This window comes from Ranitomeya imitator, chromosome 3 (genome assembly GCF_032444005.1).
Source record: "Ranitomeya imitator isolate aRanImi1 chromosome 3, aRanImi1.pri, whole genome shotgun sequence".
Classification (NCBI taxonomy): Eukaryota; Metazoa; Chordata; class Amphibia; order Anura; family Dendrobatidae; genus Ranitomeya; species Ranitomeya imitator.
This window is the reverse complement of record NC_091284.1, coordinates 67,854,656-67,868,775: the sequence shown is the minus strand read 5'-3', so window position 1 is coordinate 67,868,775 and position 14,120 is coordinate 67,854,656. Positions and strand designations below refer to the sequence as shown.

Here is a 14,120-nt window from a genome sequence, read left to right as displayed (position 1 = left end):
ATAGCTCTCAAAATGTGGTATTGCAAAAAATATTTTTTGCAATAAAAAGCGTCTTTCAGTGTGTGACGGCTGCCAATCATAAAAATCCGCTAAAAAACTCGCTATAAAAGTAAATCAAACCCCCCTTCATCACCCCCTTAGTTAGGGAAAAATAAAAAAAAATGTATTTATTTCCATTTTCCCATTAGGGCTAGGGCTAGGGTTAGGGCTAGGGTTAGGGCTAGGGTTAGGGCTAGGGTTAGGGTTAGGGCTAGGGTTAGGGCTAGGGTTAGGGTTAGGGCTAGGTCTAGGGTTAGGGCTAGGGTTAGGGCTAGGGTTAGGGCTAGGGTTAGGGTTAGGGCTAGGGTTAGGGTTGGGGCTACAGTTAGGGTTGGGGCTAAAGTTAGGGTTAGGGTTTAGATTACATTTACAGTTGGGAATAGGGTTGGGATTAGGGTTAGGGGTGTGTCAGGGTTAGAGGTGTGGTTAGGGTTACCGTTGGAATTAGGGTTAGGGGTGTGTTTAGATTAGGGTTTCAGTTATAATTGGGGGGTTTCCACTGTTTCGGCACATCAGGGGCTCTCCAAACACGACATGGCGTTCGATCTCAATTCCAGCCAATTCTGCGTTGAAAAAGTAAAACAGTGCTCCTTCCCTTCCGAGCTCTCCTGTGTGCCCAAACAGGGGTTTACCCTCACATATGGGGTATCAGCGCACTCAGGACAAATTGGACAACAACTTTTGTGGACCAATTTCTCCTGTTACCCTTAGGAAAATACAAAACTGGGGGCTAAAAAATAATTTTTGTGGGAAAACAAAAAGATTTTTTATTTTCACGGCTCTGCGTTATAAACTGTAGTGAAACACTTGGGGGTTCAAAGTTCTCACAACACATCTAGATAAGTTCATTGAGGGGTCTAGTTTCCAATATGGGGTCACTTGTGGGGGGTTTCTACTGTTTAGGTACATTAGGGGCTCTGCAAACGCAATGTGACGCCTGCAGACCAATCCATCTAAGTCTGCATTCCAAATGATGCTCCTTCCCTTCCGAGCCCTCCTATGCGCCCAAACGGTGGCTCCCCCCCACATATCGGGTATCAGCGTACTCAGGACAAATTGGACAACAACATTTAGGGTCCAATTTCCCCTGCTAACCTTGGAAAAATACAAAACTGGGGGCTAAAATATAATTTTTGTGGAAAAAAAAATATTTTTTATTTGCATGGCTCTGCGTTATAAACTGTAGTGAAATACTTGGGGGTTCAAAGCTCTCACAACACATCAAGATGAGTTCCTTAGGGGGTCTACTTTCCAAAATGGTGTCACTTGTGGGGGGTTTCTACTGTTTAGGTACATTAGGGGCTCTGCAAACGCAATGTGACGCCTGCAGACCATTCCATCTAAGTCTGCATTCCAAATGGCGCTCCTTCCCTTCCGAGCCCTCCCATGCGCCCAAACAATGGTTCCCCCCCACATATGGGGTATCAGCGTACTCAGGACAAATTGGACAACAACTTTTGGGGTCCAATTTCTCCTGTTACCCTAGGGAAAATACAAAACTGGGGGCTAAAAAATAATTTTTGTGGGAAAAAAATTTTGTTTTATTTTTATGGCTCTGCATTATAAACTTCTGTGAAGCACTTGGTGGGTCAAAGTGCTCACCACACCTCTAGATAAGTTCCTTAGGGGGTCTACTTTCCAAAATGGTGTCACTTGTGGGGGGTTTCAATGTTTAGGCACATCAGTGGCTCTCCAAACGCAACATGGCGTCCCATCTCAATTTCTGTCAATTTTGCATTGAAAAGTCAAACGGCGCTCCTTCCCTTCCGAGCTCTCCCATGCGCCCAAACAGTGGTTTACTGCCACATATGGGGTATCAGCGTACTCAGGACAAATTGGACAACAACTTTTGAGGTCCAATTTCTCCTGTTACCCTAGGGAAAATACAAAACTGGGGGCTAAAAAATAATTCTTGTGGGAAAAAAATGTTGTTTTATTTTTATGGCTCTGCATTATAAACTTCTGTGAAGCACTTGGTGGGTCAAAGTGCTCACCACACCTCTAGATAAGTTCCTTAGGGGGTCTACTTTCCAAAATGGTGTCACTTGTGGGGGGTTTCAATGTTTAGGCACATCAGTGGCTCTCCAAACGCAACATGGCGTCCCATCTCAATTTCTGTCAATTTTGCATTGAAAAGTCAAACGGCGCTCCTTCCCTTCCGAGCTCTCCCATGCGCCCAAACAGTGGTTTACTGCCACATATGGGGTATCAGCGTACTCAGGACAAATTGGACAACAACTTTTGAGGTCCAATTTCTTCTCTTACCCTTGGAAAAATAAAAAATTGGGGGCAAAAATATAATTTTTGTGAAAAAATATGATTTTTTATTTTTACGGTTCTGCATTATAAACTTATGTGAAGCACTTGGTGGGTCAAAGTGCTCACCACACATCCAGATAAGTTCCTTAGGGGGTCTACTTTCCAAAATGGTGTCACTTGTGGGGGGTTTCAATGTTTAGGCACATCAGGGGCTCTCCAAACGCAACATGGCGTCCCATCTCAATTCCTGTCAATTTTGCATTGAAAAGTCAAACGGCGCTCCTTCCCTTCCGAGCTCTCCCATGCAACCAAACAGTGGTTTACTGCCACATATGGGGTATCAGCGTACTCAGGACAAATTGGACAACAACTTTTGGGGTCCATTTTCTCCTGTTACCCTTGGTAAAATAAAACAAATTGGAGCTGAAGTAAATTTTTTGTGTAAAAAAGTTAAATGTTCGTTTTTATTTAAACATTCCAAAAATTCCTATTAAACACCTGAAGGGTTAATAAACTTCTTGAATGTGGTTTTGAGCACCTTGAGGGGTGCAGTTTTTAGAATGGTGTCACACTTGGGCATTTTCTATGATATAGACCCCTCAAAATGACTTCAAATGAGACGTGGTCCCTAAAAAAAATGGTGTTGTAAAAATGAGAAATTGCTGGTCAACTTTTAACCCTTATAACTCCCTAACAAAAAAAAAATTGGTTCCAAAATTATGCTGATGTAAAGGAGACATGTGGGAAATGTTACTTATTAAATATTTTGTGTGACATATCTCTGTGATTTAATTGCATAAAAATTCAAAGTTTGAAAATTGCGAAATTTTCAAAATTTTCGCCAAATTTCCATTTTTTTCACAAATAAACGCAGGTACTATCAAAGAAATTTTACCACTATCATGAAGTACAATATGTCACGAGAAAACAATGTCAGAATCACCAGGATCCGTTGAAGCGTTTCGGAGTTATAACCTCATAAAGGGACAGTGGTCAGAATTGTAAAAATTGGCCTGGTCATTGACGTGCAAACCACCCTTGGGGGTAAAGGGGTTAACACTATATGCTAATTTTTTGAGAAGGACCTGTATACTGCGTGGGCTGTGTTATATACTGCGTGGGCTGTGTTATATACTGCGTGGGCTGTGTTATATACTGCGTGGGCTGTTATATACTGCGTGGGCTGTGTTATATACTGCGTGGGCTGTGTTATATACTGCGTGGGCTGTTATATACTGCGTGGGCTGTGTTATATACTGTGTGGGCTGTGTTATATACTGCGTGGGCTGTGTTATATACTGCGTGGGCTGTGTTATATACTGCGTGGGCTGTGTTATATACTGCGTGGGCTGTGTTATATACTGCGTGGGCTGTGTTATATACTACGTGGGCTGTGTTATATACTACGTGGGCTGTGTTATATACTACGTGGCTGTGTTATATACTGCGTGGCTGCTATATACTACGTGGCTCCTATATACTGTGTGGCCTGTGCTATATACTATGTGGCTGCTATATACATACATATTCTAGAATACCCGATGCGTTAGAATCGGGCCACCATCTAGTGGAAACATAAAATTTTACTTTTGACCCCTCTTTTTCTAGGAAGTGGATTCACTGGCGATTACAATGAATATTTTGGCTTACAAGTGGATGAAGACTCTCTTGTCTACCTCATGCTAGCAAATCATATGATCCATTCCCTGTACCCAGATTGCATTACAATTGCGGAGGTAGTTAACATTTCTGTTTCCACTTGATATTATTGAATGAGAGTTTTGGAAATGAGTGTGGAGACAAATATTGATTCTGTGCCAAGTAACGAATGTGTTTGCGTGCTCGTGTAATCCTGTACAGATGCCAACCCTTTTAAACAAATTTCAATACAGAAGTCTGTAATACAGTTTTAATGGTTTGATTTTGCTATAAAAGAACATGTTTAATGCCATCACAAAACTGGCAGATAGGGTTCGATTTCTTCACACAAATCTGACATTTTACGTTGTTTAACATATAATTGAGCGTGAGCAGAATTGTGACATTTAACCTTGATGTATTATACCTGAAGCTCCAAAGACTTTGTATTTGCTAACTGAATTTAATTAAAACGTCAGCGACTCCAACCATACAGGTACCTAGTGAAAACAATAAGGCTGCTGATGTATGCATGCAGTCAGAGATTTTTATTATACTTGCTTATACGTCGCCAACATATTTTGCCGAGCATTACCGATGACGTTATCACTTAATGTTCCCATTGAGGCTCACAGTCTAAATTCCTTACCAGTATGTCTTTCGGAATGTGGGAGACCAATGTGAATACTTTTCTGCCAAATGATGACAAAAGTATTCTTGGAGTGATACCTTTATTGGCTAACCAGAAAATATGTTCGCAAGCTTTCAGAGCACATTGGCTTTCTTCAGGCATGATTAGACCAGAATTCCCAGAGGAAAGATCAGGAGAACATACAAAACCCATGCCGAAGTTAAACCCAAGACCCCTGACAGGGAACATTAGAGCTATGCACAGTTTTGAATAATCATATTAATTTACAATATGGCCAGCCGGGTCTCCAGTATTTCTAATGCAAAGATTAGCTCTGCTTTTTGTGCTAATCTTGTGGTAAAAATGTGTCAATCCCTGATGGAAATCTAAAGTGTTAATTTGAAGAGAAGCTAAATTTGTGGTGTTGTAGTGAAGTCCTTGCCCAGTGTGAGTTCGACAACTGACACCCCCATTGATACAGACGTAAGCTGTATACAGCGCCGCACATCTCTGTACTCTGTTAAGAGACTGTTCCTGGAGGTGAGAACAGCTTATTGATGTGGTGCTGGATGTTGATCCGTTTTTATTTGATTTTTGGCCATATTTGATGGTTTTTGTGATGATAACCTGTGAATTGGTTTATGTCGCCATTTTGGCTGGCTACTAAGCATGCTATCATTAGAGGTTGGTGTTCAGGCATTATATATTATATATATAGGTGTCAATGTATATAGTATTGGATACGGACAAGGTTTTTTATGCTTTCTTTTGCTGTTTTTAAATATGTTTTAAATTGTGTGGTGTGCTAATAAAAACCCTTTTTTCATATATTGTCTATTGAAATATATATATACATACATATACACACACACTAGATGGTGGCCCGATTCTAACGCATCGGGTATTCTAGAATATGCATTTCCACGTAGTATATTGCCCAGCCACGTAGAATATTGTCCACTCACGTAGTATATTGCACAGCCACATAGTATATTGCCCAGCCACGTAGTATATTGCCCAGCCACGTAGTATATTGCCCAGCCACGTAGTATATTGCCCAGCCACGTAGTATATTGCCCAGCCACGTAGTATATTGCCCAGCCACGTATGTCACAGGTTAAAAAATAAAAAATAAACATACTCCCCTTCCGATCCGAGGGCCCCTTATAGCTCTGTCACCGCGTGGCAGCCTCCATTCCCAGGGTGTGATGACGTCGCGGTCACATGAGTGACGTCATAGCAGGTCCTTCTCGCGCAGGCGCGCAGGACCTGTGATGACGTCACAGTCACATGACTGTGATGTCATGGCAGGTCCTTGTCGCATACCATCATTGCCACCGGAACCTGCCGGAGTATATAATGATTTTTTATTTTTTTAATTAGTTTTAACATTAGATGTTTTTACTATTGATGCTGCGTAGGCAGCATCAATAGTAAAAACTTGGTCACACAGGGTTAATAGCGGCGGTAACTGAGTGAGTTACCCGCGGCATAACGCGGTCCGTTAACGCTGGCATTAACCCTATGTGAGCGGTGACTGGAGGGGAGTATGCGGGCTCCGGTCAGTGACTGCGGGGAGGAAGGAGCAGCCATTTTCTTCCAGACTGTGCCCATCGCTGATTGGTCGTGGCTGATTCCATGACAGACAGAGGCCGCGACCAATGAATATCCGTGACAGACAGACAGAAGGACAGAAAGACGGAAGTGACCCTTACACAATTATATAGTAGATATATAGTGTGCACAATTGGAGTGGTGCTGTTTTTGTGTTTGCCACCTGGAACATTGTAACACTATTCACTGTAGGAGAATGTCAGGATATCCCATACTAGGTGAAGTATGAGGAAGAAATAGGTTGTGCAGCAATTTATGCTTGAGACTGTGTAGGAGTCTCAAGATGGTGCGTTGTATGTGGAATGGGCAGGCACTGAGGATGGTAGTGAGAGAGCTTTGTGAGAGGGAGAACTGGTAGGAGGTTCAGTTTTTCTCAAGGATGACTGCAGGGGGTTGACTGGGAGGTAAAAGACAAAAAGGTAACCTCTAGGTGCACACTTTGTACTCCCCCTTCTGTGTATGTGTGAAGTTTTTCCTAACGTATGCTGTAACATTGATAGAGGCTACCATTCATCAGACGAAGGCAAAAAGTGTATTCCTTCAGTCATCGTCTGGCCGTAAGAACACGCTTGCATACTTACTGTATTCCTACATAGAGAGCATCAGCATGAATGTGTACGGTAGGTTCTTGGGGTGGATTGATGCATTGGCATCAGTTCTGACAGTGACTCTTGGGAGCATGCATCCTGAGCTAATGCACCTGACGTAATGTGTACCTAGTCCAACACTGGTGTTTGGGGTCTCATTACAGCGGCAGCCAGATCGTTTTTATTTTTTTGTCTTTGCGCCCATCAAACCTCTTTAAACTGGATTGTGGCAAGAAGCACCTTTTCCTAGAATAACACAGTACATATAATCTTTTCCAGTAGTTGCATTGGAAACTTCCAGCCCCCTCCTCCTCTGGATTTGTCTTTGATAAATGGCCAATGTAGAAAGACAATAAGCACAGATTTGAAAATATTGCTCGGCCTGCTTGTTACTATAACATTTTAATTTTAGCATGCTGTGCAAGATAGTCTAATGTCTGAAATCAATGGTCATTGAAATAACCTTGTTTCCTACTGCTGCGGATTTGCAAAAGAGAAACAAAAAATTTGAAAGCGTTTCGATGCTCTTGCTGTGCAAGCAGGCATTATTAATTTTCTGCAAACTAGTCTTTTGGGGGAAATTACTTATCCGTATATGTTTCCTATTGAATTCATATGCCTAGCTACAAGCGGAATGCAATCAAAGAATTTCTGAATGATGACTACATTATGGGATTAATGTAGAACACGCAGAGCTGTGTGATTTGTTTTTAATGTCTATGTTAAGTATCAGACCAGTATCGTGAACATCATACATTATATTGGAACATAGGCACACAAGTAACTTTTACCGCAGGGTAGACCTGCTTTGTTTCTCAATATGGCCTGTGCTTTAGCTTCTACCACTTCTACTTTTATGGTGAGATGCAGGAAGAGGGGCAAAGGAGCTTACCACACTGAGAATGTGTAGCTGGAAATTTGGCCCGGCGTTCCTCCTGAGGGTGCCATTTCCACTGGTGATCACAGGAAGGTAAACGAAAAATGGGGAAAGATTCTGGCACAACCATTCAGGGATAAAAATGGATTACAAATCGAATCCATTTTATACCTGGAACTTTGTGCCGGAATCTTTCCCCATTTTTTTGTCTACTTCTACTTTTAGGTTGTCTAACTGCACTATGGCTAGAACGCCCTATTTCAGCCACTTGACTGGAGAGTATAACTATTATGGTACATCAACCTTTCTTGTGTAACTATGTAGGCAACAAACTCGGACTCCTTGTTTCCATCCTTCTTGAATTTAGGCCAGCCTTTTTGGCGATTAGAAGGGGCAATCTAGTGTACTCTTTCTCCACCACTTCCTAGATATTCCTTTAAGCCAGACATGGGAGTAAGCGACCCTGTCATCAGGATTTCACGAAGTAAACTACAGACATTGTCAGGTTGGCGCTGTTACACTGATTAAAATGATTCCTGGGTTGAAGAAATCAGTTTTGTGGTTCTTGTTTAATCTTTTTAATCTGGGTTTGCAGTTTTGAGTTAATGAGATCCTTGTGCTCTAAGGCAGGCATGTGAGGGGATGTGTTTTTTGGTGTTCTGGCCTCATCATCATCATTCTGGGCTTAAATGACAGGTCACTGAACCTTCAGTGTACTGCCTCTTAATATTTTAATCAACAAAAATCTTTGCTTCAACAAAATGGTGGCGGCACATGCGCAGTAGCATTTATCGGTAAGTGATGCTCTCAATCTGCCCACTGTGTTCCAAGGACCAGTGCGGGACATTGCACAAGAAGAGGAAATCGTCACTGTTGAACATAGCAACGCTTCCGCACTGATCCCTGGAACGTATTGGGTGGCAGATACTCAGACTGAGTGACATGTCATTGAAGCCCAGAACGATGATGATGCCAGAGCATCAAAAAAAGACCCACCCACAGTCCCTTCTCGGAACATGAGCATCTCATTAATCTGTTTTTTGCATTTTTGAGTTAAACAAGAACCACAAGACTGATTTCTTCAATTCATTTTATTCAGTGTAACAGTTGCAAACTGACAGTGCCTGTAGTTTACTTATCAATATCCTGATGGTAGGTTCGTTTTTAAATAGTTTTACGGTAGCCATACTCTTATATTAATATTGACCAAATTTGTACATTTTAGCAGGATTTTTAATCTTTTAATGTGTTTTTCCATACTGACATCTGCCTTTTGAGGAAATGAGATTAGGCATTTGAATTTTAATTTGCCCAATCCAATTGTTGTTGATGAAGATAATTTATTGGTGAAGATGTCTTAACAGAGGTTCATGCTTCTATCCTTGTTTGAAACAACATTCATTTTTACAGGCGGGTATGTGGGTTACATAGTTACATAGTTACATAGTTATTAAGGTTGAAGGAAGACTTTAAGTCCATCTAGTTCAACCCATAGCCTAACCTAACATGCCCTAACATGTTGATCCAGAGGAAGGCAAAAAAAACCCATGTGGCAAAGAGTAAGCACCACATTGGGGAAAAAAATTCCTTCCCGACTCCACATACGGCAATCAGACTAGTTCCCTGGATCAACGCCCTATCAAGGAATCTAGTGTATATACCCTGTAACATTATACTTTTCCAGAAAGGTATCCAGTCCCCTCTTAAATTTAAGTAATGAATCACTCATTACAACATCATACGGCAGAGAGTTCCATAGTCTCACTGCTCTTACAGTAAAGAATCCACGTCTGTTATTATGCTTAAACCTTTTTTCCTCCAAACGCAAAAGATGCCCCCTAGTCCCGGTTTCAGGTCTATGATTAAAAAGATCATCAGAAAGGTCCTTGTACTGTCCCCTCATATATTTATACATTAACATAAGATCACCCCTTAGTCTTCGTTTTTCCAAACTAAATAGCCCCAAGTGTAATAACCTATTTTGGTATTGCAGACCCCCCAGTCCTCTAATAACCTTGGTCGCTCTTCTCTGCACCCGCTCCAGTTCAGCTATGTCTTTCTTATACATCGGAGACCAGAACTGTGCACAGTATTCTAAGTGTGGTCGAACTAGTGACTTGTATAGAGGTAAAATTATGTTCTCCTCATGAGCATCTATGCCTCTTTTAATGCATCCCATTATTTTATTTGCCTTTGTAGCAGCTGCCTGACACTGGCCACTGAATATGAGTTTGTCATCCACCCATACACCCAGGTCTTTTTCATTGACGGTTTTGCCCAGAGTTTTAGAATTAAGCACATAATTATACATCTTATTTCTTCTACCCAAATGCATGACCTTACATTTATCCCCATTAAAGCTCATTTGCCATTTATCAGCCCAAGCTTCTAGTTTACATAAATCATCCTGTAATATAAAATTGTCCTCCTCTGTATTGATTACCCTGCAGAGATTAGTGTCATCTGCAAATATTGAAATTCTACTCTGAATGCCCCCTACAAGGTCATTAATAAATATGTTAAAAAGAAGAGGGCCCAATACTGACCCCTGTGGTACCCCACTGCTAACCGCTACCCAGTCCGAGTGTGCTCCATTAATAAACACCCTTTGTTTCCTATCCCTGAGCCAGCTCTCAACCCACTTACACATATTTTCCCCTATCCCCATTCTCATTTTATGTATCAACGTTTTGTGTGGCACCGTATCAAAAGCTTTTGAAAAGTCCATATACACTACATCTACTGGGTTGGAAGGAATTATTGTCTCAGCTGACAGCGGTTGATGAGCATAGCCAGCCTTTCCATAGAGTAATTACTAGGTAGGATCTATACAAGCCTATTTAAGGGTCTGTATACAGATCACAATGCCATAACTGAAGTTGGGTCTCCCGATTGGGCAGTGTAGCCTGTAAAAGGATCGCAAGATAGACTCGTGCTTCCGGTCTTACTGAATGAAACAGCGCCAATGAAAACAGAGTCCCAATCTAACTTTTTGCTAAGGTGCCTCCCATCCTGCTTAAAAGGGGTTATCTACTACTTTTAAAAGCGTTCTAAATGGGGTCAAGGTGCTACAAGATTTGAAGAAACAAGTTCGCCTCTTTCGGTCTGTTACCAGTGTTTCCCCACCAAGCTCCTGACTCCCTCTTTTAGAGGAACAGCATCAGTCAGGTGATTTGTTTTATTTTTTTATAGTACTATGCCCATCTCTTGTATCATATCCCAATATGCAGTAGGTTTAATAATAACAATGTTATCAAATACCTCCGATTAAAAATGTATAGTTTTTCTGATTCGCCATGTCTCTTTCCTCATGTGCAGTCATTGCAGTACCTTAGGTATCCATGATTTGGAATAGCCGTTTTAAGCATCTTTGGCCCATTGAGAAAGCTTTTAAAAGCAGTGGAGTTTTGGTCGTCCTCTAGTTTTAAAGAAATGGTTGTCAGTGTTCCATTAACTACTTGCCAAAAAATACCCATATACGGTAAATGGAAATACTTGGATCCTTGCAGTTTGGCAATTGGAAAACTTATTTTATTGTAACCACATGTAATGTTCACCCCTTTACCCTTCCTCTCAAAATCCTAATTGACCGTAATAAAAGTTTTTGAATAATTGTGATTGCTGTGATTTTGACGACATGTTTATTGACCCTGAGACAAGTGCTACTGGTGCAGATCACTGAAAACTGGATTACAACCAAAAAAAAGTTTCTAGAAGAATAGCACGCACTCCCAGTTTGCCTTAGTGATCAATACAATCAGAGTATTAGCACAAGTGTAAAAATTATCAAATGTTTTGTAATCCGAAAAAAAAAATCTATAATATAACGCTGGGAGCGTCACACTGTCCGAAGCCTTTATAGACTGCGCAGGCGCCGGCGCAGTCTGGCCCCCACAGAGTAACGCTCCCAGGAGATTGCGGTATGCGTAAGCACTGAACGCATACCGCGATCTCCACCGGAGAGTCAGGGACCGCCAGGAGGGTAAGTATATTCACCTTTCCCCGTTCCAGCGCTGCGTGCGGCTCCGTCTCCCGGCTCCTCTGCTGTGACAGTTCAGAGGGCGCGATGACGCGCTTAATGCGCGCCGGCGCCACCCTCTGACCAGTCACAGGCAGGGGAGCCGGAGTGTGTCTTCAAGAAAATGGCGCCGGAAAGCGCGGACTGCGCAGGCGCCAATTCCTGCTGCCAGAATCGGCGCCTGCGCAGTCCGCGCTTTCCGGCGCCATTTTCTTGAAGACACACTCCGGCTCCACTGCTGGTGTGTCTTCAAGAAAATGGCGCCGGAAAGCGCAGACTGCGCAGGCGCCGATTCCTGCTGCTGGAATCGGCGCCTGCGCAGTCCGCGCTTTCCGGCGCCATTTTCTTGAAGACACTCCGGCTCCACTGCAGGTGCGTCTTCAAGAAAATGGCGCCGGAAAGCGCGGACTGCGCAGGCGCCGATTCCGGCAGCAGGAGGACGAGGAAAATGGGCGGAAAGGAATGACGTAAGTAACAAATTGCTGTGGCATGAAGCTGTGGCACTTCATGCCACAGCAATTTGTTATTTACGCCACCTGACTCCTTTCCGCCGCCATTTTCTTGGTCCTGCTGCCGGAATCGGCGCCTGCGCAGTCTGCGCTTTCCGGCGCCATTTTCTTGAAGACACACTGCAGGTGTGTCTTGAAGAAAATGGCGCCGGAAAGCGCGGACTGCGCAGGCGCCGATTCCGCCAGCAGGAGGACCAAGAAAATGGCGGCGGAAAGGAATCAGGTGGCGCAAGTAACAAATTGCTGTGGCATGAGGCTGTGGCACTTCATGCCACAGCTATTTGTTACTTACGCCACCTGATACGGGGCATATACTATGGAGCATCTTATGGAGCAGCGTATGGGGCATATGGATGGGAGCAGCAAATTAAAGAACGGTGCCGCAGGATGGGAGCAGCACATGACAGAATGGGGGCGCAGGATGGGAGCAGCACATGACAGAACGGGGGCGCAGGATGGGAGCAGCACATGACAGAACGGGGGTGCAGGATGAGAGCAGCACATGACAGAACGGGGGCGCAGGATGGGAGCAGCACATGACAGAACGGGGGCGCAGGATGGGAGCAGCACATGACAGAATGGGGGCGCAGGATGGGAGCAGCACATGACAGGATGGGAGCAGCAAACGACAGAATGGAGGCGCAGGATGGGAGCAGCACATGACAGGATGGGGACGCAGGATGGAGCAGCACATACCAGGATGGAGAGCATATACCAATATAAATGCTCGCCACCCGGGCGTAGAACGGGTGCAATCACTAGTCTATATATATATTGGAGATAGGAAGAAATACTAAGAAATAATTTTATCATTTGCTTAGATTTTTTTTTTCTGTCTGAAAATGTTTTAAAAAAGTTTGTGTTAATCTCAAGTTCACTAATGGCTAAAAATGTTAATTGCTTGTAAAAATAAACAACTTTGCGATTAACTTAAGTCTTCTCAGTTCTCAATAACTGGTTTTTAATTTAATGGTTAATGCTTGTTGCCTAGGTTACCAGCAAATGCTGCCTTCTGGCAGAGGTGGCTGAGCATGCTCAGTGCGTACAAACCTTTTCTTAATTTTTTAATAGAGCATACAATCGCGTATCCATTGTTGACCAGATTGCGGAAGCGCATAATGTGGCCAGCTTTAGTGCCCCCAATCTCTCAGTGCTGCAGAGATAAATTACCGTAGCCTCTGCTTGTAGCGTTGGATTGCGCACAGTTTGGGCAAGCGGTGCAACTATGCTTCTGATCAGAATTTACTCTAGGGAGCAAGCTGCCCCTCAGCAAGAGGAAGCCAGGAGGAGGTATGGGAGCAAGTGTGCTCCTTAAGTTGAAATGTGAGAAAATCAGTTGCTTTCAAAGTAGATGGATTGTAATAGGTTATAGTATACTGTAATATTTGGAATGTATAAGGTTTAAAAATGATATTTCGCAATGAATATATATATATTTTTTTAAAAGGGAGTCTGTCGCCCCAAAATTCGAGTATGATCTGTGGCCACCGGCATCAGGGGCTTATCTACAGCATTCTGTAATGCTGTAGATAAGCCCCCGATGTATCCTGAAAGATGAGAAAAACAGGTTATATTATACTCACCCAGGGGCGGTCCCGATTCGGTCTGATGTCTCCCATCTTCATATGATGACATCCTCTTCTTGTCTTCCTGCCGCGGCTCCGGCATACTTTATCTGACCTTTCCCGTCATCAGCGCACTGCAGTACTTTGCTCTGCCCTCAACAGGACAGACAAAGTACGCCTGCGCAGGAGCCGCAACAGGAAGAAAAGAAGAGGACATCATCGTATGAAGATGGGAGGTGCCGGACCTGGATTACAACACCCGTTGAACCCGAACTGAACCGGGACCGCCCACAGGTGAGTGTAATCTAACCTCTTTTTCTCATCTTTCAGGATACATCGGGGTCTTATCGACAGCATTAGAGAATGCTGTAGATAAGCCCCTG

At 43.1% G+C, this 14,120-nt stretch overlaps 1 protein-coding gene across 2 annotated transcripts in view; it reads left to right on the top strand.

The window, feature by feature from the left end:
- GBE1 (1,4-alpha-glucan branching enzyme 1) overlaps positions 1-14,120 on the top strand; it is a 226,023-nt gene that overhangs the window by 148,744 nt on the left and 63,159 nt on the right. For both annotated transcript variants that reach the window (XM_069760970.1, XM_069760971.1), the window contains exon 10: positions 3,907-4,034. In XM_069760970.1, coding sequence (XP_069617071.1) covers positions 3,907-4,034 — 128 coding nt within the window. The remainder of the gene's footprint in view (positions 1-3,906; positions 4,035-14,120) is intronic.